At 38.6% G+C, this 27,380-nt stretch overlaps 1 protein-coding gene across 19 annotated transcripts in view; it reads left to right on the top strand.

Annotated features, from left to right (window-relative positions):
- The window catches only part of PBRM1 (polybromo 1), a 101,897-nt gene that overhangs the window by 44,124 nt on the left and 30,393 nt on the right, over nt 1–27,380 (top strand). For 10 of the 19 annotated variants that reach the window (XM_040247149.1, XM_040247143.1, XM_040247144.1 and 7 more), the window contains 8 exons: nt 135–179; nt 4,962–5,238; nt 9,530–9,635; nt 12,950–13,592; nt 17,135–17,346; nt 24,213–24,398; nt 25,298–25,455; nt 26,178–26,441. In XM_040247149.1, the coding sequence (XP_040103083.1) occupies nt 135–179; nt 4,962–5,238; nt 9,530–9,635; nt 12,950–13,592; nt 17,135–17,346; nt 24,213–24,398; nt 25,298–25,455; nt 26,178–26,441 (1,891 nt within the window). The remainder of the gene's footprint in view (nt 1–134; nt 180–4,961; nt 5,239–9,529; nt 9,636–12,949; nt 13,593–17,134; nt 17,347–24,212; nt 24,399–25,297; nt 25,456–26,177; nt 26,442–27,380) is intronic. The other 9 variants (XM_040247153.1, XM_040247146.1, XM_040247160.1 and 6 more) reach the window with 1 other exon arrangement.

Genomic DNA, 27,380 nt, shown 5'->3' with positions numbered 1-27,380 from the left:
AAGTATTCTTAAAACCTTTTATCCTTTGGATTAAATGATCCTCTTTTTTCTCAACCATATTTGGTTTATACATGACCTCCAATGTTGCTTGTTTTGTTTCTCTTCACATGTAATGTTTGTTTCTGCTTTCCCAGGAACACTCTTGACAGTGAGATGTTGGGTCTCAGGAGGCTCTCCAGGTGTGCAGTCCTTTTTTATGCATAAACATGTTTTTTTTTTTTTTAAGTGTAACTTCTATGGCATGGTCAGCACTGATTAGCCGAAAAGTGCAGTCTTAAGCATGTGAAATAATGGTTTTTATTTGGATGCCAGTTTATCTTATGAATAAAGAAAACAGTATAGTTTAGGAGTATAGTTAGTAAAATTAACTGAGAATTAGCCTAGACATAGTCAGGACCCTTAATTTGTTGCCAGCTTTGCCCAGGGCAGCAAGCCCCTGCACCAGTCATCGTGGCTGTGCTTCTGCAGCAGAGGTAGAGAGGCTGAGAATGTGGTGGCATTGGTTGTGTCCAGGAGCTGGCGGGTGCAGATTTCTTTTCTGAAACGTCTCTTATAGACTGGGGATGGTGGAGGGATCAGAATCAGTGTTGATAATCCAAGTGATACCAGTCTGTTGGTGCCTATGCATTGGGCTAGTGCTTCTTGAGCATGAGTACATTTCCTTAGTCTCTGGTCTTGTTTGTGTTTTATTTCTTTAAAGCCATCCATTCTTTTGCATGTTACTTATGATTTTAAAAACAGCCCTTCAGTTGCCATATGTAGTCCTAGTAATCATCTTATGGTGCTTTTATTTTTTGCCTCTGCCATCTGGCATTCATGGAGTGTCAGTTGCTTGCAGAACACCAGACTGTGCTCTTACAGGTCACAAAGGAACAGTTGAGTCATCATCTCTACCTTCCAGGAATTTACTGACCGGGAAATGAGGCAGGTTGTAAACAAAACTGTGTGAAGCACACAGTTGTATAGTTGTATGGAAGTGTTGTGTGATTGCCCAAATAGCTTTCAGAAATGTGATTTCCCTATCATGCTTTTCTTTGAAAGTTAGATGTTTGAAGTTACCTACATTTGCTACCGTACATAGTCCACTCTATACAGTTACTGTTTTAGTATCTTCTTCCTACTGTTTTCCTTAAGAAAAGTTTTCTTAATTGTTAAATTTAAGAAAAAGACCATGGACTGGTATTTCTTTTACATGACTCATAGTATGTGGCACTTGATTCTGAGCAGAAGAGGAAGCAGAAGTGTGGAGTACTGTTATAACCCCATACTCTGGACCCTGACTGCCCAGGTTCAAATCGCAGTTCTTATTAGCTCTATGATTTGAACCTCATCACAATTTTCTCATCTGAAAAAAGAGTTGATGACAAAAACTTACATAGGATTGCTGTGAGGACGTGATTGCTCAATATGCCTGAAACTCACAGAACTGGGCCTGAATACTCACTGAATCTGGAGGTATTTCCTGTTGACATCAAGACATGGTAGATTTCATTTTGTTTTTAGTCAGATGTTATTAAACTGGGAAAGTCACTAAGATGAATAAAAAGATTTTGTTCCTTGTAGATGAAATATCAAAGCCTTGTAAAAGAAGGAACCTTTGGCTTTACCTAGCTTCACAGCAGGCATCACTAGAGATCTAGGGCCAGAGAGGTAAAGGTCGGGAGACCTTGAAGCCTGGGAGCTGGGTTGACTTTGATTAGAGGCCCTTGGTAAGAGCTGGCTTTTTGTCATTTATTTGTATGATAAAAGCAGCCTGGTGACTATCACTGATTCAAATCTCAGTTCTGATTATGGCCTTAGGTACTCACTTAAGTCTCCAAGCCTCTGTGTCTATATCTCCAAAATCGGGGTAATAATTGTACTTGGTTCTTAGAATTTGAGGATTAAATGATAAGTGCTTAGCACAGTCCCTGGCATGTGGTAGAAGAGTTATTTGTAACTGTAAATAGGAATCTTTTATGTATATCAAATACAAATATGTACTAAGTAATAGCTTCATAGTAAAAATAATAAGATTTAAGATAGTGGTCAGCCACAAACTATGAAGGTTAGGACTAACACCATGGCATGAAAAAAGGGAAGATCAGATCTAGAAGGGCTGTGAAGGTCCTCTAGGACTTGGTGATAAACTAAGAGAAGCAAAAAGTGACATTGATTCCAGTGTTTTAGGCTGAGTTTGGAGGTCAAAAGGGTGTTAAGGTGGTGGTCTTGGAAAATCAGGGATTCAGCGTGAAGCCTCCACTAACTCATGATCTTTTTGCAAGTTAGAAAAAGTACCCAGTTCTCAAGAGACTTGATGTTCATTTATTGGAAAATTGCTGTAATATAATGACTTTGTTAGCACAAGACCATAGTGCTAACTAGACCATAAACTTCTAAAATTGTATGTTTACTATAACAGCATCTGTGATCTGAACTGACATCCTCTTCAGTATGACCCCCTTAAGTGCATAATGATGAACAACCCTGGTTTGGAACTCTCTTAAGGTTTTTTTTACCTAAGTATGTTCACAGGTCCTGATTAAAAAAGAATGTGTGCTAGTTACCAGGCTGGGATTTAATTATTCACCTTTCCCAAAATAGGGAAGAGTGAACAAACTGTTTACAGCTAATAGTCTGAGGGAGGAAAGAGGTAGGATGAATAGAGGGGTTCTGAGACAAATTAAAAATCAAGTGGCCGTGGCCTTTGAAAACAGTCAACAGAAAACATCAAATAGGGTGATACGGTAGCTGTCTTTTTGTAATGTAGAGTTTATGTCATTTCAGAAGTGTTTGAAGTTACTTTCAGAAGTGTGAACATAATAAGATTCAGCATCATGTTGGAAAAGGATAAAGCAAATATACCAGCCACTCAAGCGAATACAGTTATAGAAGAATATGAAGTTTAGCTCTGCGTTTTTTCTGGCAGTTAGATTGAAAGTAATGGGCCAGTGGTTCTTGGTTTCAAAGGCAATATAAGGATCTGGAAAAATGTAAACAAAATAACAAAGCTGGATTAGTTCAGAGAAGATTGTATGACCCTAATAACAAAAATTTTGCTTGCCTTTGAGGATGGAAACCAGTTACACATCACTCTCTTAAAGTGAATCATACAACTGGAGTTGTGTGCTTCTTAGTAAAGCATACTATTAGTGTAAAAAGCCCTAAAACAGTAAATGTCAACTATTAGAACAGTTATCAAATTCTGTGATATCAAATCCAGGTTCTGAAGTTTTTTCTTTAGAGGCTTCTTGAAGGCTAAAGACGTCCAGTCTCTGCCCAGTTGTGCAGAGCTCTGCGATGCTGGAGCTTTGTCCTGCCTTCCCCTTCCATTATTCACTTGCTGAAGTCCTGAACTGAGAGAGTTGTTCCCTTCTCATCATCATCTGGGGATGCCTCTTTGGAGAAATAGCATCAGATGAAACTTCGCCTAGATCGCTGTCATCAAACAATCACTTACTTGACATAGACACCAAAATACTGAGTGGGGATAGGACAGGAATGATTGCAGAGCCACCAGTGGAAATGAGCAGCCCCAAGTGAAGACACAGGTGACAAGGATGATCTCAGCTCTAGGCAGTGGAGTCCTTTGTGTCTTCTAATTGGATCACTTTCAGGTTGCCTTGTGCTCTGTGATGTTAGGAAGATAGGCGATTTTGAGACTTTTAAAATCTTTACATAGAGTATTTATTTTCTCATCTGTTTTCCTGTATTTGAGTTTTCTTTAAAAAAAAAAAAAAAGCATATTGAACCTCACAGAGAAAATATCTGGCCTTTGTCTTCTTTATGACCCAGGAGTAGATTGAGTGGCCACAGGACTGGAGTAGGAGATCCATTTGGCCATAGTTTGCTTCAGTAATGAACTCCCTTCCATTTGTAAGATAGGGACTGGATAGAAAATATTTACCTTCAAATGCGACACTGTGCCCTTTTAGTAAGTGTTGAATAGAAAGTAAGTCATGGGTTATTTATTTTTATTACCTACCTCAGAGACTGATGGTTTGCTGGTTCAAGTCTGGCTAGTCTTAGATATCTGTGTCCTGAGGTCATATAAACAGTGGGCCATATAAACAGAAATCATATTGGAAGATCATCTCTTCTAATAATTCATTAATTCTAATAATTGTAATAATTCATTGGCCATCTCACCTTGGGCAAGTCATTTAACTTCTCTAAGCCAGTTTCCTCAGTAATTAGGAGGCTAGCCCATATGTTCTCTTACACCTTTTTATAACTCAGGTTCTAATCTGTAGTCCCTTGTACTTTGTCCTATAGTACTAGGACATCTATTTCCTAGCATAACATCTCATTGGGAGAATTTGGACAAGATAGGGATTCATACTCAAGGATGAAAATTTACTCGGGAGCTTAGGTGAACCACAGACCATTTATTCTTTAAGCTAGGCTGGGATTGTGGAATAATGGAGGGAGGGAGAAGGGATTGACCATGATAGCATAAATGCCTGAGACATTTGTACCCACTATGGAGATACTAGTCTGTCAGACAGCATCCCTTTTGTTCTGGTAACCAGGAAATGCAGGTTTTCAGGAGTGATTGTCTTAGGAGATGGAACACTTCTCTTTGTTTGTGTTTGCTTGTTTAAGGGAAAACTGTTAGTAGGGAATCAGCAGTTTTATTCTACTTTTTCTTTGTTCTTCAAAAAATTGATAATAGAACTTCATTTTCTTTGGTGTTAGACAATAGTTTTTTCAAGCATTGCATTTCATAAATATTCTAAACAGGTTTGTCTGGTGTTCTTAGGTACTCCTGCCAGAGTCACTGTGTTTTAACTATTTTGGAAAATTTCCTAATATTTGCTTATAGCTTCCAGCATGTTTACTGTGTTTGTGCCATATATAATAAATAAATTGTAATCATTATGAAGCACCTGTCTGCAAGATTAATTTGTTTTATTTCATATTCATTCTTCTATCAAGAAAACTAAACCTGTTCTCATTTTTCCCTTTCTTACTTCCAACAGTAAAAAGAACATAAGAAAGCAGCGAATGAAAATCTTATTCAATGTTGTTCTTGAAGCTCGTGAGCCAGGCTCAGGCAGAAGACTTTGTGATCTATTTATGGTTAAACCATCCAAAAAGGACTATCCTGATTATTATAAAATCATCTTGGAGCCAATGGACTTGAAAATAATTGAGCATAACATCCGCAATGACAAATATGCGGGGGAGGAGGGAATGATAGAGGACATGAAGCTGATGTTCCGGAACGCCAGGCACTACAATGAGGAGGGGTCCCAGGTAAGGGCGCGTGGGGGTCCTGACAGGTGCCCAGCTGCGATGATTCTTTTCAATGACTAGCTTGATATTTTGTCTTTCCTTCATTGTTTAAAATTGGAGGCAGGACATTGTGAAGGTTAAAACTTTATACCCTGTACAGTTACCCCTCATTGCCTTGTGGGAGGGGATTGGTTCCAGGGGTTCCCAGACCCCTGCACCACTGAAATCCATAGAGTCTCAAGTCTCTTGTTTGAAGTGTCATTACAGTTGACTGTCTGAATCCATGGATTCGGACTGTCAGCTGTAATCTGACATCTTAGATTTGAGTCCTATCTTGCTAATCCCTGTGTAAGTAACTTATCTTTTCTGAGCCTCATGTGTAAAATGGGGTTAATAATAGTACTTGCATTAGGGTTGTTGTGGGATTAGAATGAGCTCATGTTGACAGAATATGTTACATAGTGCCTGGTATTCAAACACTCAAATGAAAGCCAAGGACATTAAAATCTTTCATCATTATTGTTACTACTATCCTCAGTTGCCATACTGCTGTAAGGATAGTCCATAAAATGATATAATTAGATAAATAGAATGGGAAAGACTAGAGATCTCTTCAAGAAAATTAGAGATACCAAGGGAATATTTCATCCAAGGATGGGCACAATAAAAGACAATGTGGATAACAGAAGCAGCAGATATAACATCCGCAATGACAAATATGCGGGGGAGGAGGGAATGATAGAGGACATGAAGCTGATGTTCTGGAACGCCAGGCACTACAATGAGGAGGGGTCCCAGAAGAATACACAGAAGAACTATACAAAAGAGGTCTTCATGACCGAGATTACCACAATGGTGTGATCACTCACCTAGAGCCAGGCATCCTGGAGTGTGAAGTCAAATGGGCCTTAGGAAGCATCACTACAAAGATAGTGGAGGTGATGGAATTCCAGTTGAGCTGTTCCAAATCCTGAAAGATGATGCTGTTAAAGTGCTACACTCCATATGCCAGCAAATTTGGAAAACTCAGCAGTGGCCACAGGACTGGAAAAGGTCAGTTTTCATTCCAGTCCCAAAGAAAGGCAATGCCAAAGAATGTTCAGACTACAACATAGTTGCACTCATCTCACACGCTTGCAAAGTAATGCTCAAAATTCTCCAAGCCAGGCTTCAGCAGTACATGAACCAAGAACTTCCACATACTCAAGCTGGATTTAGAAAAGGCAGAGGAACCAGAGATCAAATTGCCAACATCCATTGGATTATAGAAAAAGCAAGAGAATTCCAGAAAAACATTGACTACACTGAAGCCTTTGACTGAGTGGATCATAATAAACTGTGGAAAATTCTTAAAGAGATGGGAATACCAGACCTCCTTAGCTGCCTCCTAAGAAACCTGTATTCAGGTCAAAAGCAACAGTTAGAACCAAACATGGAACAACAGACTTCTTCCATATTGGGAAAGAAGTACATCAAGGCTGTATATTGTCACCTGCTTATAATAACTTATGTTCAGAGTACATCATGTGAAATGTTGGGCTGGATGAAGCAGAAGCTAGAATCCAGATTGCCAGGAGAAATATCAGTAACCTCAGATATGTAGATGATTACCACCCTTATGGCAGAAAGTGAAGAGGAACTGAAGAGCCTCTAGATAAAGGTGAAAGAAGAGAGTGAAAAAACTGGCTTAAAACTCAACATTCAAAGAACAAAGATCCTGGCATCTGGTCCCCTCACTTCATGGCAGATAGATGGGGAAACAATGGAAACAGAGGCAGACTTTATTTTCTTGGGCTCCAAAATCACTGCAGATGTTGACTGCAGCCATGAAATTGACAGATGCTTGCTCCTTGGAAGAAGAGCTATAACCAACCTATGTGTGAAGTCGCTCAGTCGTGTCCAACTCTTTGTGACCCCATGGACTATAGCCTACCAGGCTCCTCCCTCCATAGGATTCTCCAGGCAAGAGTACTGGAGTGGGTTGCCATTTCCTTCTCCAGGGATCTTCCCGACCCAGGGATCTAACCTGGGTCTCCTGCATTCCAGGCAGATGCTTTAACCTCTGAGCCACCAGGGAAACTATACAGCATATTAAAAAGCAGACACATTACTTTGCTGACAAAGGTCTGTGTAGTCAAAGCTGTGGTTTTTCTAGTAGTCATGTAAGAATGTGTGAATTGGACCATAAAGAAAGCTTAGTGCCAAAGAATTGATGCTTTTGAACTGTGGTGTTGGAGAAGACTTTTTTTTTTTTTTTTTTGGAGAAGACTCTTGAGAGTCCCTTGGATACGAAGAGATCAAACCAGTCAATCCTAAAGGAAATCAATCCTAAGCATTCATTGGAAGGACTGATGCTGAAGCTGAAGCTCCAGTACTTTGGCCACCTGATGTGAAGAACTGACTCATTAGAAAAGACCTTGGTGATGGTAAAGATTGAAGGCAGGAGGAAAAGGGGATGACAGAGGATGAGATGGTTGGATAGCATCACCAACTCAATGGACATGAGTTTGAGCAAACTCTGGGAGATGGTGAAGGACAGGGAAACCTGGTGTGCTGCAGTCCATGGGGTCACTAAAGAGTTGGACACAAATAAGCACCTGAAAAACAACTACAGCAATATAAACTTAGGATATTTTCAATAATAGACCTTTAAATAATTGATTTTGTTAGGAAGCATCTTGATTTTCAGTTCTTCATCAGTAAAGCTATGATATAGTCTTCCTTTCATATATTTTCTACTCAGTATCCTTTATCTACTTTATTTTTTATTAATAAATTGAAGTATAAGTGACATGCGTTTCAAGGGTACAATATAGTGATTGAATATTTGTATATATTGGAAAATGATCACATTAAGTCTAGTTAACATCCATCACCATATGCAGTTAACAACTTTTTTCTTGTGATGAGTACTTGCAAGATCTACTACTCTTAGTATCTTGCAGATATACAGTACAGTGTTCCTAAGTATGGTTGCCATGCTGTACATTACATCCCCATGGCTTACTTATTTTATAACTGGAGTTTGTGCCTTTTGACCTCTTTACTCATCTTGCCTGTCCTCTGGTTGCCACGAGTCTATTCTCTGTATCTATGAGCTTGAGATTTTTGGGGGGCCGAGGAATGGTATTTTAATTTCCTTATAAGTGAGATCATATAGTATTTGTATTTCTCTGTCTTACCTTATTTCATTTAGCATAATGCCCTCAGGATTTGTCTTTCATCTTGTCGCAAATGGCAGGATTTGTCTTTCATCTTGTCGCAAATGGCAGGATTTCATTGTTTTTATGGCTGAATGATATTCCTGTCTGGGTGTGATGTTTTCTTTATCCAGTCACTCTTTCATGAACACTTAGGCTGATCCCATATCTTGGCCATTGTAAATATGCTGCAGTGAACATGGCTTGGGGGTCCATAGATCCTTTCTGAGTTTTCTTTGTCTACTCTTAAGTTTCCCAGAAATGAAAGTACATTTTCAAATCATTTATATTTCCATTCTTATATTATTGCATTTGAGTATAAAAATAAGGTAGGTGCTGAGGGTGCTTGTAATCAGAGAAATGGTTCTTTTCTGTCATAGGGGTTTACACTGTCCTCAGTGTCATTGGGTAATGTGCCACTTGTCTGCCACTGGTAGAGAAAAAAGCCACCCTTAGGAGAGGTTGACAAAGAAGAGAGGTCAGTCCCTCTGCTCTGGTGGCATTCAGGGTGGAGAGCCTTTGGACTGGGGTCGGGGGCCGGGGAGTGTGGGAGGAGGCAACTGTGGGGGCCAAGCCATTGGGTGAGTAACTTTGTCCATGGCTATATATTATCACCCTTGGCTCAGTCTTCAGAGAGAGAGAAACTAAGCAGAGATTATTGCTTTTCACGAATCAGATTCCAGGCTATGAATGCACACTGATATGAAATCTCTTTTAATAATATTTAATGATATTTAATATCATATATTTTTAATTTCCCTTGAGCTAAGTCTCCTACCTAGAGGGTCCAGTGTAAGAGAGATTTATGAAGAAACAGCACATGTAAATATGTTTCAGAACTTCTGCAGAAACTTGTAGTGATTCTACTACAGTAGTTCTCAAACTTCAGCTGGCATGGGTGCACATTAGAAATACCTGGAAAGCTTTAAACAATGAACCAAGACCCGCCCCACAGAGATGTGATTTGTTGCTATGTTGTGATCTCAGGCTTTATTTCTTTAGTTCTCAACTGTCCTAACCTGTGTTTTTAAAATTTCTTTATGGATACATATTATAGTTCAATAGAAAGCTTCTTAGAAAATAATTTTAATTATATTTGTAATTGAATGTAGGTGTACAACGATGCACACATCCTGGAGAAGTTACTCAAGGATAAAAGGAAAGAACTGGGCCCACTGCCTGATGATGACGACATGGCATCTCCCAAACTCAAGCTGAGTAAGGCAGCCTCACACTTCGTGCTTCAGTTCGGTCTGTCAAGTATGGGTTGGTTGGTTTGGTTGCTAAGTCGTGTCTGACTCTTGCGACCCCATGGACTCTAGCCTGTCAGGCTCCTCTGTCCATGGGATTCTCCATGCAAGAATACTGGAGTGGGTTGCTATTTCCTGATTTACTGAAATATTTAATTAATTGGTGAATATAATTGAACTTGAACTCCAGCACAGAGTTTCTTGGTTTCTCTCAAGCACTCTCTTCTGTATTTTAAGTAAACATAAAAGCACGTGAGGAATAGAAGAATATTATGTCAAAAGGTTTTGTTTACTTTTTGTGAATGCGGTGGACATTTTACAAATGTTAAATAGTGAGAATAGATACTTTTTCTACATGTGATGCCTGGAAAAAGTATAGGGGTAGGTTTTAATTTTCTCCTGTTTTTCGGTCTGTTGCTAAGTTACTGGGATTAAAAGTGAGTCCCTCCTAGACAGAATTTGAGAGGTTAGAGATGTCTAGTTATTGTACTGTAAGTTAGCTATCTGTTGAGTGTGGGCTGTGAATGGTTGTTATGTTAAAAACTGTGAGAGGGACTTCACTGGCAGTCCATTGGTTAGGCCTTTGCCTTCCAGTGCAGGGGTTAGGGTTTGATCCTGGTTGAGGAGCTGAGACCCCCAAGCCTTGCAGCGAAATAAACAAACAAAAAAAAACTCCACATAAAACAGAAGTAGTATTGTAGCAAATTCTGTAAAGACTTTAAAAATGGCCCAAATCAAAAAAAAAAAGCAAACTGTAAAGAGAAGAAAGAAAGCAAAAATAATTAGTACCATTGGGCTAAAGAAGAGGTTTCTGCCTTATTTAAAATATATAAATAAATACCAAGCAAATGATAGTGGTGTTGTCAAATATTCTTTAGAGCCATATTTGCTAAAATGGAAAGAACAAACTTTAATTTCTTTATATGGATTGACTAAACTGAATTTGCAATAGTTTTGGGTATGATTTATTGCTTAAGTGATCATTCCTTTTTGTTAAGCTACTTATTTACTTTTTCATGTAATTATAAAAGCATACAGAAATGAAAACCTTCTAATTTTTCACTTGCAGGAATGAAAGTCTCCTAATTTATAGGGACATAATATCTTTTAAAACTAAAATTAATTATATAAGTTGAGTTAAGAAACTAATGACAGATACTCTAATAGTAACTGTATTAGTTACTATTTAGTTAATAGTAAATATAGAACTAAATATATATAAATGCATGTATATATATTTTTAAAGTTCAGGGAGAGGAGATTTTACCATGCAGTGTTAATTTTCTTTTCATTTCTCAATGTTATAAAAAACTCAAAACATACACAGATGTAAAGAATAGTACAATGAATCCCTGTCTATACCTGTTATTCAGCATTTATCAAGATTGTGCCATACTTACTTCCTGTATTCCCTTTTTCCCTTCTTTTTTCTTTGTTCTGAATTATAAGACACACCCAGTCACGTCATTTTATTTCTACATAGTTCATCATGCATCTTTGAAATATGCAGATAGTTTCTTAAATCATCATGACATCATTGTCACATTACAAAATTGGAAATTTCATGGTTTCCTCTAATACCTGATAAATTTTCAAATTTTACTGATTGTCTCACAAATATATTTTTACAGTTGGTTTCTTCCAATCAGGATCTAGTTAAGTTCTGTGTATTGCATTTGATTGTTTTACTTAAACTCATAATTCAGAACAGTCCTCCTTTTTTTCATCCTCCTGCTGTTGACTCTAGAAACCTGGTCACATCCTTGTATAGTCCAGAGTTGTTAGTCACTTAGTTTACTTCCTTAGGATGTCAGTTAACTTTTTCCTTATCTCTTATAAATGGACATTAACTTCAGTGGCTTGATTAGATGCAGTTTCAACTTGTCAAGTAAGGTCCACCCACACGTTGCATTTGATTGATTGTTCTTTTCGTCTGTAAGTTCTCCATCTTTTCCTTTTTGTTTTTCAGTTTGCTGAAGACATTGGGTTTGTCCTGTAGTTTCCCCCTGTCTAGATTTTGGTAATTGTGTCCCGTTGCTGCAGTATTCATATGTTCCTTTGTATTTCCTATAGATTGGTAGTTGATCAGATCTAGATTTTAAATTTGATTCTCCCCTCACTTCGGCACAGAAACTGATGTAGGAGGTAATATAGTCTTCCATCAGGTGGCATGTAATATCTGGTTGTTTCTTTAAATTATGTTAATAGCTATTGATGCTTGCTACATAAATTCATTGAAGAGATGTAAGGTAGTACTAGTTTAATATTATCATTGCTTGTTCAGTTACTGACTGGAATACTTCTATGTAGAGAAACTGCCTCATCCGTGTTTGGTTACCCAGTGGATGTTTTTTTTGTTTGTATGTATTGTTTTGGTTTTTGAAAGGATAAAAGCTAGATTTCCCTTTTCATTTACCAGTTTTCAAAGTATTGAAATACATACAAGATAATGCATTGGTTTACTAAAATCCTTCAATATCTACCCCATTGTTTGTTTTTATTTATCATTATGGACTACTAGATTTAAACATATTCCTGAGTTTCAACCCATTGCAATTATGGTTCTTGTTGATATTTAATGTTGTCCCAGGTTGGCTGCTGTGGTTTTTTGAGCTGGCCATATTTAGAAGTCGTTGATAGACTCTTACTGTCTAGCGTCTCAAGATACAGCAGACTGATCTTGTGTAGCCTGGAAATCAACCATTTGCAAAAGAGCTAATAACATTAGTTTTTGAAATCAGTATTCTAAAAATATAGTCAGAATTATTTAGGGGTATACTGCAACTAGGTTGGTCACTGTTTTCTAGAATTTTCAGTGGACAGAGCTAAGAAATTTTGTATTTTATATTTAAAGAGAAAATGCACCATAAGTTCATATTGATACTCTCAATTGAGATTCCAAGCCACAAGGTTTTTATTCAGTGTCCTCTGTTTTGACGTCTTTATCTCTTTTTCTGCCTTGATGAAAATCTGTTCTCAAGGATACCATAGGCGATGGAATTAGACTGTCACATAACTGCTCATTTCCTTTATTCTGCCTTATACACAACTATCTCAACATAACAGTACTTACTCTCCCACCAAAAATATGAGTACTGAAAATAGTTTGTTTTTCTAGTTGTTTCTTTGTTGATGGGATATATTTCACTAGAAAAATGCTAATTACTGTGTTTTATACATCACTTGAAATAATTCCTTCCTTGTGGTTATGCTACCAACTTTATAAAAATTTAGGTTCATTTATTTTATTTTATTCATTTAACATTAAGTCTTTTTCTTTAGGTAGGAAGAGTGGTATTTCTCCTAAAAAATCAAAATACATGACTCCAATGCAGCAGAAACTAAATGAAGTCTATGAAGCTGTAAAGAACTACACTGATAAGAGGGGTCGCCGCCTCAGTGCCATATTTCTGAGGCTTCCCTCCAGATCCGAGCTGCCTGACTACTATTTGACCATTAAAAAGCCTATGGACATGGAAAAAATTCGAAGTCACATGATGGCCAACAAATACCAAGATATAGACTCTATGGTTGAGGACTTTGTCATGATGTTTAACAATGCCTGTACATACAATGAGCCCGAGTCTTTGATCTACAAAGATGCTCTTGTCCTACACAAAGTCCTGCTTGAAACTCGGAGAGACTTAGAAGGAGATGAGGACTCGCATGTCCCAAATGTAACCTTGCTGATTCAGGAGCTTATCCATAATCTTTTTGTGTCAGTCATGAGTCATCAGGATGATGAAGGAAGATGCTACAGTGATTCCTTAGCAGAAATTCCTGCTGTGGATCCCAGCTTTCCAAACAAACCTCCTCTTACTTTTGACATAATTAGGAAGAATGTTGAAAATAACCGCTACCGACGGCTTGATTTATTTCAAGAGCATATGTTTGAAGTATTGGAGAGGGCAAGAAGGATGAATCGGTATGTTTTCAAAGTCATTTCTTTTTGAGAAGGTGTGACATAGAAGGTGTAAAATAGAAGACAGAATTTGCTTTGATGTGCTATTTCAGCATACAGTTGGTGGGGTGCTATTTTGAATTTTAATTAGAATGTATAGAGAGTAAGAATGTTCTGGGGGAGAGAAGGCACACTACTGAATTGAGCCAATGAGGGGAAGAAATGAGAGACAAAATTGAGGGTATGTTGAAAAGGATAAACTTTTAAAATACAGCCTTTCATAGAACATGTATTTTAAAAGGATGGAATGCTTTTAATTAAAAATAATAATAGGATTTTCTTTTAAAGTTTGAGTTCAGTGCAAGTGTGCTTTAAATAAAGTAGCTCTAAAATATTGATCTAAGCTTACACTGATTTAAATTTGATTGCCATTTCAGACTTCTCAAAGGGCTTCTTTTTAATTTCAGATTTGTCACTTTTAAGTTCATTCTACAGACATTGAATGTTATAAAAAGAACAGGCAATCAAATTTAAATTTCCATCAAACTTAAATCCCTTTCTAATTTTGATCTGTGCTGTATATTTGCCACACAACAATAGCATATACTCAGCTATGGAAACAGTTTCAGTTCTGCAGTCATGGTGTGTCTTCTCTGTGCTCTTGGGATCACTTGGGGAGAATAAAACAGTTAAGAATACAAACCCTACCTTCCTAGAGCTTATTATCTGTTATGCTGATTGCTAGACCTTTAGTCATTGGGCATGGGGTAATTCCAGCCAGGGACTCTATGAAGCCTGGGTTTGCTCTGGATCTTGAAAGAAAAGTGAAAAGTAATATTTACTGTTCCTGTTGAGCGCTTGCCCTTTGTAAAGTACTATGTAGATGATCTCTAACCCTTACTATAGCCATCATAGGTAAGCGATAATCTTCCAATTTGTATGTGAAGACGTGCATGAGAGAGAAGTAACTTGCCATAGTCACACAGCTAGTAAGTGCGGCGACTCATCTTGTTCCTCACTGCAGGGAGCTTCTGCTGAGCCAGTCACCAGGAGGCCAGTCAAGCAGTACCGCCAGGGGTGGTAAGACTTGAGCTCTGTGCTCTAAGAGCTTAAAGTCTGACAGCTGGAACAGTACCTGTGCTTAGGGAGCAGTCATTCCCAGCATGAGATAACATTTAAGGACTTGGTATTTAGTAAGATGGTGGAGTAATAAACTTCTGTAGGGTTCTAAAGAGCATGAGATGTCAGGGAAGAATGGGGAAATGGGTGGGATTCACATCAGGTAAGTGGTGTGAGTAAAGGCATAAGGTTAGGAAATGAGTGTGTTCACAGGATAGGTAGAGTTAGGGTCAGGTTGGAGAGGCCTCTCAGAGACATGTTTAAGATATGGTCCTTATTCTTCAACAGTGAAGAAATAAAGTGGGGAGGGGAGAGTGCATCTTGCAGTCAGAATCTGCATTCATTTATTTGTTTTCATTTATCCTAAAAATATTTATTAAATGGCTACCAGTTATGAGCATGTTCTGGATAACATGGAATATACCAGTGGACAAAACAGACAAACCCTTCCCTCAAGGAGCTTAGAGTTCTATTCTTGTTCTCAGTTTACTTAAACAGTCCTTAAATCTAAAGTCACTCCTCTTCTCCTTACCCCATACCCATACCCATTACTTCTTGGGCTTAGTTCTGTGAGTGAGTCTTCCACAGTACATTTCTCTTAGATTATTATTGGGCTTCCCTCGTGGCTCATATGGTAAAGCGTCTGCCTGCAGTGCGGGAGACCCGGGTTCGATCCCTGGGTTGGAAAGATCCCCTGGAGAAGGAAATGGCAACCCACTCCATTATCCCTTGCCTGGAAAATTGCATGGACGAGAAGCCTGGCAGGCTATACTCCATGGAGTCACAGAGAGTCAAACACGACTGAGCGACTTCACTTCTTTCTTTCTTAGATTATTAGCAGCTTTGTCCTTGAATAGATGACATGATTATTTTACGAACTGAGCAGATTTGTATCTGTAAGAAATAAACTCTTTTCTTTCTCCCATTGTTGACCTGATTAGCTTTTGCTGTTGAGGCCTAGGAGGTAGAGTCCAGCGTAATTTTACAGTATTCCCTTCTTTGTCTGAGGTTTCACTTTCTGCAGTTTCAGTTACCCAAGATCAGCCAAGATCCAAAAATACTAAATGAAAAACCCAGAAGTAAAAAATTTGTAATTTTTAAGTTACACAGTTTGTAATTTTTAGATTACACGATGTTCTGAGTGCAAGATGGAATTATAAATCTGCCCTTTGAAAGTAGCATGGATTATCAAAAGTGCATTTTCAGTTTTAATTTTATACTTGTAACTATAAGCTCTTATAAAATTAATTTCAAGTGAGCAGCCTTCAGAAGTCTCTATTCAGAAAATAGGCATCAAAATAGTGTCTTTGGAGTTTTCCCTTGGCCAGTTTTAGTTTTATTGCCTTCCTACAAGTGTTAGCATTTCTGTAACCTTAAAAGGCTTTAGAATCTTACTAGAAACACCCATCTGGGGTGTTATTGGCATTGTTTTAGGTTGCCAGGTCACCTGTGCGTGTGGTCAGCATTCTGGAGTCTTCTCAAGCTTGGTGCTCTAGTGGTCGGTGTCAGCAAGCAGCTGACTGGGCTGGACTGCAGCACCCACATGCCCTGACCAGAATGCCTCCACGACTGCTGCTGAGTCTTCGTCTCTGGTTACCTTTGTGAATAATTTTTCAAACCCTGATATTCCTAGTAGTTAATAGAATTATCTTTAGGCCTTCCTCAGACCAACAGTGGATGACAGATAGTAACAAAATTTCTTTGAGTCTAAATTATGAAGTTCATTTTGCCCAATCGTCTCATTTTATAAATGGGGAGAATCTCTTTAAAGTTTTCAATATGACACAGATGATTTTTTTTCCCTATCTTTCATTGTGTTGTCTCTGCTGGTTCCCCAGAATTATGTAGTTATTTCTCGGGAACTAAAATGAACACTTAACTCTGAGGCCTGCAACCATTTTATGATACTCTCAGGACTTTGCAACTTAGGTTCAAATATTTACTGAGTCCTAGCAGCCTAGACAACCATGATATAGATTCCCCCCCACCCCCCGCCAAAAAGAAAGGGCTAAATTTTCTGTTAATATTTCATCTAGTGTGTTGATCTCTTAACTAAAAGAAAGTTAGAATGAATCCCAAGATTAGATTCAGGTAAGTGTTAGACATGGTATGAAGCCTTAGTATAGTCTTTGGTTCTGGCAGCCCTCTTCTGTTGCCAAACTGTAATGAATGTACCACGTTTCTCCCCCAGGAAGCTGGGTGAGGCTTTTCCTTTTACATGAGCTATACAGGGAGTGAGCCTTAAGGAAATGGAAACTGGTGGGCAGGAGCTCACTGAGGTAAAACTGAACAAATTTTAAGGAGATACCCATATTAGAACTGCTCAGAAGTTATCACTATATCAATGAATAGATTAAAGAAGCATTTCATGGAATGCTTTAGCATATGATCAGGGTGTTTGAAAGAAGCATATTGTGTGTCAATGAATGTTCTTGATGCTGTTATAGGACAGATTCTGAAATATATGAGGATGCGGTAGAACTTCAGCAGTTTTTTATTAAAATTCGTGATGAACTCTGCAAAAATGGAGAGATCCTTCTTTCACCAGCACTCAGCTATACCACAAAACATTTGCATAATGATGTGGAGAAAGAAAAGAAGGAAAAACTGCCAAAAGAAATAGAGGAAGATAAACTAAAACGAGAAGAAGAAAAAAGAGGTTAGTTTCTTTTCATTTTGTTAAATGTGAAGGAACATTATTATACTCTATCCTAGCTGGTCTTGCTGTGGAGTAGACCTCTCTGTGTAAATGAAGACTCAGGGCGTTGGCTCTTACCAAATGGACATGGTAAGCTGGAAATGTTTTTGTCAATATCAACTTAGTCAGACTGGGAAAGATTGGAAGTTGCCCGTGACACAGCTGTTATTCTTAGTATTTCCAGAACAGAGTCAGTTAATTCACAAATGTGGCAGCTTAATACCTCTTAATACTGCTAGTAAATAAAAACCTAAGGGGCCCAGCTGAGGCTCAAAAGCATTCTCAGCAGTGAGTGCATAAAGTTTCTGCCCTGTTGTTCAACAGCATGGCTGTCCTTGTATGGACTGAAGACAAGTAGATACTTTGGTTGAAACACTTAAGGAGGAGGAAATTTTTATTTTAATTGTGTCAACCTAAAAATGTTACCTTGAGTCACTTGCCAAAGCTTAGAAATATTTGAAAGTAGGAACTTTTATTAGAAAGTTAATCAAATTCCTGAAAAAAGAGTTCACATAAAATACCTGGAATGTATAACTTATCCAAGAGTCATATTTATCTTTGGCATCAAGTCTGCTCCTTAGACTTTTTTCCTCAGGAAAGGGAGCAAAATAAGTTGATTTAAACAAATTCTCATAAGCAGTGCCATATGCAAAAAAAAGAGAGAAAGGAACCTGGTTGGTGAGGACTGATTTTACCAGCATAGGGCTACCTGCCAGTAGAAACCAACAGCTTTTTGCCAGAGGGAATGTACTCATTAATGATGATGAGAGAGAGAGAGTGCGTGCGTGAGTGTGTGGGGGTGTGTGTTCGACTGGAAGAGGGGGTGGTTTTGTGTCTTGACCGCCAACAAAAGCAGTTGATGCAGGAATGAACCGAGTAAACGTGCAGCTTTGCTTGCCCCAGGTAACAGTTGACGTTGAGGAATATCCTGAAAATTACTGTAGAAGGACTAACATAAGCTCTCCACACATTCTTGGCTGACTGGAAAGCTGCCCATGTGTAGAGGAGTTGCGAGAAGCTGCTGAGGTGAAGGGGAAAGATATACCATGCAAATATTAACCATAATGAGTTGGAGTGGCTTATAATACTTACAAGTGTATATGTACCTATGGAGGAGAAAATGGCAACCCACTCCAGTATTCTTGCCTGGGAAATCCCATGGACAGAGGAACCTGGCAGGCTGCAGTCCACGCGGTCGGAGAAGAGCCAGACACGACTTAGAAACTAAGCAGCAAGTAAAATGTAGCTAACAGTGGGGCTGCAGAGTACATGAAGCAAGACTGACAGAACTGAAAAGGGAGATAGTTCAATCACTAGATGCGCCTTGATGCGCCTTTCTCAGCAAACGACAGGCTAAACCAAAAATTGGCAAAAGTATGACTTAATAAGATTAGGCTGTCGTAGACTGAACATTATGTCCCCCACCAAAATTCATATGTTGTAGCCTCCAGTGTGGAGAAGGCAATGGCACCCCACTCCAGAACTCTTGCCTGGAGAACCCCAGGGATGGGGGAGCCTGGTGGGCTGCTGTCTCTGGGGTCGCACAGAGTTGGACACGACTGAAGTGACTCAGCAGCAGCAGCAGCAGCCTCCAGTGTGTTGTTATTTGGCGATGGGGGCCTTTCGGAGATAACTAGTTTGGATGTAGTCTTGAGAGTGCAGTCAGCACAGTGGAAGTGATGCCATTGTGAAGGGATACAGGGCAGGAAGACGGCGGTCTGAAGCAGAACGTGGGGCCCTTGCCACACGCCAGATCTGCCTCCAGAACTGCGAGACAGGGATGTTCCTTGTTTAACCCACACTGTCATCTGTGGTGGGTCTTCTTACAGCAACCTGAACTCTTGCACAGTACTGTCAATGAGCTTGACCTGATGGACATGTAAAATGCTACACCAGTGACTGTTGCTGCTGCTGCTGCTAAGTCGCTTCAGTCATGTCCGACTCTGTGCGACCCCATAGACGGCAGCCCACCAGGCTCCCCTGTCCCTGGGATTCTCCAGGCAAGAACACTGGAGTGGGTTGCCATTTCCTTCTCCAATGCATGAAAGTGAAAAGTGAAAGGGAAGTCACCCAGTCATGTCCAACTCCTAGCGACCCCATGGGCTGCAGCCTACAAGGCTCCTCCATCCATGGGATTTTCCAGGCAAGAGTACTGGAGTGGGGTGCCATTGCTTCTCCAACCAGTGACTGCAGAATACACATTCTTGTAGAGCCTGCATTGAACATTATCTAGAAGGGATCATGAGCTGGGTCATAAAACAAATTTCAAAAATTTTTAAGGATTGAAATCATACCAAGTTTGTTCTTTGAATACAATAAGATTAGATTAGAAATTAGAAATCAGCAGAAAGAAATCTAGAAAATCCCCAAATATTTGGAAATGAAGCAGTACATTTCTCAGTAACCCATGGATCAAAGAAGACATCAGAAGGACAATTAGAAAAATCTTGTACCAAATAAAAGCAAAAATAACATATTAAAATTTATGGGATATAGATAAGGTAGTTATTAGGAAATTTACAGATTTTTAAACATGTAGCAGAAATATACATGTTTAAATTCATAAAAATGAATCCACTTTCCCACTTCTTGAAGAGCAAATCAAGCCTGAAGTAAATAGAAGAAATAATAAAGATCAAAACAGAATTCAATGAGTGAAAAAGACAGAATGCCAGTACTGTACTGAGTGATGTTTGAGACACCCATGACAAAATTTTGGATACTTGGAATTTTTCCCTTTTAAATTTAGTTGATACTTTCCCTGGCAACACAAAATTAATGACAGCTGCTCTCTGAATTACTCAAAGCCAGCTTTCACAGTATGGCCTCCGCAAGCAGCATCAGTATCACCTGTTAACTTGTTAGAAATGCCGGTGCTCTATTCCCGTGCCAGACCTACCAATTCTGTAACTCTGAGGGAGGGATGCAGCAGTCTTTGTTTTGGCAAGACCTGTAGGTTGTTCTGATGTGCACTTAAGTCTGGGAGTCACTGCTCTAAGGCCTTGGATTTAATGAGTGGAGGAGCAAAAACTTATGGCACCTGCCTTCCTTCTTGCTGGATTAGCAGTGATTTGTGAACCCAATATAAGGTGGCACATTCTAGAGAAGAGGCAGTACTGACATTTTTATGGGGTTTTTGGCCATGCCACATGACTTATGGGATATTACCCTGACCAGGGATTGAATCCAGGCCTCTATTAGTGAAAGTATCAAGTTCTAACCACTGGACTGCCAGGGAATTCCCTGTATTGATGTTTTAAAGACTGCTGGTCACTGTGCTAATTGATCCTTAGATACCAGGAAATATTTTCCATGACTTAATCTATGATGAAGACCTGTGGTAGAAAAGCAGAGCCACATAAAGAAAAAAGCTAGGAGACTTGCATTTCCTTTTTCAATGTTGTACCTGTCTTCTGAGCCTGGGAGCCTTTGCTGACGAGAGAAAAGGAAGACTGCTGCAAAGAACTGCTTTCTGAGGCTGCCAGAGCATCCCTGTCAGTAATTACTCACCCTTTGCACTAATGCAGAGACTGTTTCCCTAGCATGAGGCTGGAGGTAGGTAGGAAGTGGTGCTTTGCCGTAGAATGTGAGGTCAGCCCTGGAAGGATGGAGTAGGAAAAGCTTAGAAACAGAGTACTCTGAAGGTTGTTGTAACTAGTTATTTATGAGTATTGAAAGGTGGCAAAATGCTGGAAGGAATGGTGGTTGTGTGTCAGTCAGCCTTCTCTGTCTTTAAGTCACAGAGTAGGTTTCTTAGTAATCAGTGGAAATTGAGGGAAACAAAATGTTACATACCCTGTTTTTATATTAAATGCCAGAACTAACTATTCCTACTTGGGTCAGTAAGCAAAATAAGACTACATAAACGTGGGCAGATGGTATGCAGATACCATTGCTCCTTCTTCCAAAACGATTCAAATGATGAAAGGGGGCTTTTGAAACGAAACAAGCACAAAAGCATTGACTCCCCTCAAAAAAAGTGGGGGAAACAGTGGAAGAGAAGATGATGGCAGTTAAAATTTAGAAGCTAGAAAAATTGATAGCTAATGCTGGCTTCAAGGCTAGCATCAGATAAAGACCTTAGCAGGCCATTTCCTGTCAAGAAAGGCGCAAGCATTAGAATGCCATGTACACCTGGCAAATGAAGGTGCATGCAAGACTGGAAGCAAAAAGTTTAGTTGAAAGTCTGAATTTAAAGGGGCTGAACCTCTAGATTACCTCCCCACCCTTCCTCTGACTGTTCATGCCTGAAGTGTCCAGACTCAGGGATACCAGGCTGACCTAAGGGTTGGGGTATGGTTCTGAAGAGGGGAGTTAGGAAAGGATTTATACCAAATAGTGAGACCCCTGACCTTCTAAACTTCTGATCTCCTAGAATAGCTTTTAATTATGAGACAGGGAGAATTTTTCTCTTGAGAAATGCAGCAGGCAGTGGGGGAAAACTAAAGATAACATCTGGTCCTCAGTGAAATCCATCATTCACCCAGCTCTGGGTATGCTGGAGAGCTTCCAGTCAGCTTTTTAAGTATTTTAACATTTTAAATAGAAGCAGATATTTATTTAAATGGACCAAATATTTAAGTGAAATCTCTCTAAGATGTTAAGATAAAGAACAAAACAAAAGAGAACCTTAGCGGAAACAGAAACAGTGAAGGCTGCAGGAGAAAATATTAGGCTTCAAGGCCTGGAGTTAGTTCTCTGTGGCTCCACACTTTACCCCCTGAATCATCTTTTCTCATGAAAGGTAGCACGTTTTGTACCTGAGTTGGTTTATCAGCCTGTTTCCTGTCTCTAGAGTTTGGGGGGGGTTACCAGCCTTTCATTTTGTACCCTTTCTGTCCCTTTCAGGCCAGTGTTTCTGCTGGTATAAAATCCTCAAGAACCTTGTGAATCTACTGCATATGTCACAAGGATTCATTTGATTAATCAACTACTAGATAACATTTTCCACCAAAATTGTCAAAACTTTTTAAAAAATTTATAATACCAGTATTAGAGAGTAAATGGAGAAACAGACCCCCCACTCCTTGTAGCCAAATAGTGATGGGTTTAAATTGGTATAGACTTTGGGAGGTCAGTTTGGAACATGCATTTAAAAATATTTAATGTGCTTATTTCCAGATCTTCTATTTATAAAAAATTATCCAAAGGAAGTAATCAAAGAAATGGCAAAGCTTTTTACTAAAAAAAAAAAAAAAACAAAAAAACAAAACTATGGTGTTTGTAAATGATGGCTTATATGTTGTTTAGTTGCTAAGTCATGTCCGACTCTTTGTGACCCCATGGACTGTATAGCATGCTAGGCTTCCCTGTTCTTTACTATCTCCCAGAGTTTGCTCAGATTCATGTCCATTGAGTTGATGATACTGTCTAACCATCTCATCCTCTGCCGCCCTCTTCCTTTTTTTGCCTTCAGTCCTTCCCAGCATCAGAGTCCTTTCCATTGTTAGCTCTTCGCATGAGATGGCCAAAGTATTGGAGCTTCAGCATCAGTCCTTTCAATTAATATTTAGGGTTGATTTCCTTTAGCATTGTTTGGTTTGATCTCCTTCCAGTCCAAAGGACTCTCAAGACTCTTCTCCAGCATCACAGTTTGAAGACATTAGTTCTTCAGCGCTCAGCTTTCTTTATGGTCCAACTTGGACATCCATACATGACTACTGGATAAACCATAGCTTCGACTATATAGATCTTTGTTGGCAAAGTGACATCTTTGCTTTTTAATACACTGTTTAGGTTTGTTTTAGCTTTCCTTCCAAGGATTAAGCATCTTTTAATTTCATGGCTGCAGTCATCCATGGTGATTTTCGAGCCCAAGAAAATAAAATCTGTCACTGCTACCACTTTTTCCCCATCAATTTGCCACGAGTGATGGGACCAGATGCCATAATCTTAGTTTTTTGAATGGTGACTTATAAGCCCACTGTTTCACTCTTGTCTTTCATCCTCATCAAGATTCTCTTTAGTTTCTCTTCACTGCCATTAGAGTGGTATCATCTGCATATCTGAGGTTGTTGATATTTCTCCTGGCAATCTTGATTCCAGCTTGTGATATAGAAGCCATTAAAAAATGTTCTTTAGCAAAACTAAAAGTCTTCTTGAAAAGCATTTGATCTCAGAGGAAATTTTTATGATATTAAGTGTATAAAGATATAGTATCTGGGCTTCTCTGATAGCTCAGACAGTAAAGAATCTGCCTGCATTGCAGGAGGCACAGGTTTGATCCCTGGAAAAGGAAATAGCAACCCACTCCAGTATTCTTGCCTAGACAATTCCACGGACAGAGGAGACTGGCAGGCTCCAGTCCATGGGGTCACAAAGAGTCAGTCATGACTGAGTGACTAATACTTTTCATATATAGCTTACAGTATGTTGAATGAAATACATGTCTCGTTAGTTCTAAGATTCCATTCTTTGTGACATAACCATGTAATAACAGTCAAGAGAAAGAAATTTCAGCAGTATTAAGATGGCAAGAAAGTACATACAAGATTATCTCTAGGATCACATGACTTATGAGTAGCCTGTTTTCTTCTTTATACCTTTCTGTATCAGCCAAAATGACTACAATGAGCATATATTATTATGGTGATTATTTTTATTCTGTAGATACTTTATGTATGTATTTAAATTAGTGGCAGTTGGTTGTAATTTAAAAAGACAATTTTGAGTAGAGACTGTTGGGAATGTGGATATCATACTGTTTGTCCTGAATCCAGCCTTGGAGTATCTGGAAAAGAATTAAATGTATTAGTATGTGTAGTTTTAATCCTGCATCTGATTGTCACATCCCTTTCATGAGAACATTTTTCTCTTTTTTACCTAAGAAGCTGAAAAGAGTGAAGATTCCTCAGGAGCTGCAGGCCTCTCAGGCTTACATCGCACATATAGCCAGGACTGCAGCTTTAAGAACAGCATGTACCATGTTGGAGATTACGTCTATGTGGAGCCCTCAGAGGTCAATCTACAACCTCATATCGTCTGTATTGAGAGACTGTGGGAAGATTCTGCTGGTAAGTTCATTTTAAATTGGGGAGCAAATTGGTGAGATGTGATTATTTTACTCCTTGTTTCTCAGGGAAGGAAATTGTAACTCAAACATTTTATGCCTTTCCACAGTAGTTGTTTTACACTCTTAATAAGTACAATTCAGTACCCACTATATGAGGAACATAGGATCTAGCACTGTTGGGCAGTGGCATAGCTGAGTCAAAAGAAACGCAACTTCTTGAAGTCTAGATGAGATTCATTCATTCAACTGATACTTATTAAAAAAATCCAAGAGCCAAACCCTGTAGGATGGCCGAGAATCAGAAGAACAAAAGGTCTATGTTTTGTCCCTGGCAAAACCACTCTGGTAAAAGTCACAAATAAAGAAGAAATTGTTATAGAGAGAGATGTGGCTTAGAATTTGGCTTAGAATTTGATTTCAAAAAGGCTTCCTAGAACAGTTGGCTTTAACTTGAAACAGAGAATGAATAGGAGTTAATGAAGCCAAAACCAAGAAGTGTGATCCAATCCAGTTATTTCAGCTGTTCATCATATAAAATACCTTTGTATTCTTTAACCCAAGTGCTACATATGTCCTTTAGTATATCTTATATCCTTATTAAAGCACACAGCTTTAGCTGTGTCCTGACTCAGCAGAGTAGAGTAGGTCCCATCCCCTTCCTTGTTCTATTTATTTTACATCTTTTACTATAAGAGGGAAAGTAGCATTTTTAGGTGTCATTGCACTTTAGTATTTTTAGTATTATTTCTTCTAAGATAATTCTGTTAAGGAACCATGGCCTAAAAACACATTGCTCGGTTCAACCCATGGCAGAATGGATGGAGTCTTTGCTCATTTTACAAAGAACATGTTATTTCCATTAATGGTAATTCTCTCTCTTTTTCCCTGTTTGTTTTTGAGGTGAAAAATGGTTATATGGCTGTTGGTTTTATCGGCCAAATGAAACATTCCATTTGGCTACACGGAAATTTCTAGAAAAAGAAGTTTTTAAGAGTGACTATTACAATAAAGTTCCTGTTAGTAAAATTCTAGGAAAATGTGTGGTCATGTTTGTCAAGGTAAGAAATTTATTAATCCCCAAACAGTAAATTATTTCATGGAGTTCACATGGAGTTTCACAACCACAGAAAATTGATATTTACAAAATGAATAGCTCTGTTTAAAACTGTTTGAATATTTTTAGGCTGTGTCTCTGGCTTTATGTAAAGATTTGAGGAAAAATAAATCTGAGCATAAAAGTGTAAGACCCTTTGCTGCCTGTGCCATATAGCTATATGCAGTTAGCTTAAATTTTTTTATATCGCCAGACAAATTTTTAAAGATGATATTTTCTGAAGAATCATTAAATCTTCATTCAGTGTGGTTCAAGGTAATATGGTGTACTTTTTGTTTTATCTGTCTACTATAGGCACAGGCTCAAAGCTTTAAAGAACTAGCTGTCTAAAATACTAATGTACTGTCATAGAGGCAGTTGGTAAAACTTCAGGTCAGTTCAGTCGCTCAGTCATGTCCGACTCTTTGCAACCCCGTGGACTGCAGCATGCCAGGCCTCCCTGTTCATCAGGGAGGTAAACTAAATAAGCTAAATAGAATATACTGAGTAATGCCATTCTATATAAGGAAATACTCCTGATCTCTAACCATTTACCATTTGTTGTTGTCAAAAAGTCTTAACACTTTATTTAGCTTTTATTTCTTTGCTTGGTTGGTGTTTTTGTGTTTTTTGGTTGATTGGTTTTCAGAAAATTCACCTACTTGATTTTATTCTTATATCCACCAGGAATACTTTAAATTATGCCCAGAAAATTTTCGAGATGAGGATGTTTTTGTCTGTGAATCACGATATTCTGCCAAAACCAAATCTTTTAAGAAAATTAAACTGTGGACCATGCCCATCAGCTCGGTTAGGTTTGTCCCTCGAGATGTGCCCTTGCCTGTGGTCCGAGTGGCCTCTGTATTTGCAAACGCAGATAAAGGGGATGATGAGAAGAATACAGACAACTCAGAGGACAGTCGAACTGAAGACAGTTGTAACTTGGAAAAGGTATGTAGATAATAGCTACAAAGACCTCTTCTCAAAAATGAATGAATGAAGTATTCAACTTCATAATTAGAAAAAGAGTAATCATATAAAACTTTAGCCTAACAAAAAGAAGGGAACTATAAAGGAAAGAGAAAGTAAAACTTGAAAAACGTATAGCAGGACTGAAAAGGAGACTTTGATGGGTTCAATGAGATAAACTACCAACTGTCCTAATAAAGGAAAAAGAAAGGCATTAAGCTCAACATACAAAATACCGAGGAAGTTTAAAGACTTGTGCATTTCTGTTAATAAATTTGAAAACCTGAATGAGGGCATTCCCTGGCAGTTCAGAGGTTAGGACTGTGGACTTTCATTGGCAATGGCCTGGGTTCAGTCCCTGGTTGTGGAACTAAGATCTCACAAGCCTCTTGGTGCAATCAAAAAACAACTAAAACAAAAACAAATAATAATAGTAAAACTTGAATGAAATGAATAATTTTCCAAGATAATACCAATTAGTTAAGTCAAGAAGAGATAACATGCTTAAGTAGATAACAACATGAATTTTTTTTTTTAATGTCAGAGAGCTCACTCCAAAAAGTACTTAGGTCAGATAATTCCATAGGTAAATTCTTTCACCCTTTAAATTATTCCAGGAGTTCCCAGGCAGTCCTAGGCTGATTAAGACTTCATGCTTCTACTGCAGGGTGGCATGAGTTTGATCCCTGGTCCGGGAACTAAGATCCTACATGCTGTGCAGTAAAGCCAAAAAAAAGTTATCAGAGTGTGGAGATCAAAGAAAACTTCCCAGTTTGTCTTACCAGGACAAAATAATCTTTGATTCATTCCAAAGTCTGACAAAATAAAAACAGAAAACTGCAGTTGAGTATCAGTTTATAAATATTGATACAAAAAATACTTGAGGAAAAAAGTGAAATCAAATACAAATGAAATCACATT

Source organism: Oryx dammah, unplaced genomic scaffold, assembly GCF_014754425.2.
Source record: "Oryx dammah isolate SB20612 unplaced genomic scaffold, SCBI_Odam_1.1 HiC_scaffold_9, whole genome shotgun sequence".
Lineage (NCBI taxonomy): Eukaryota > Metazoa > Chordata > Mammalia > Artiodactyla > Bovidae > Oryx > Oryx dammah.
The sequence above is the reverse complement of the archived record's forward strand: the minus strand, read 5'-3'. Positions and strand labels throughout refer to the sequence as shown.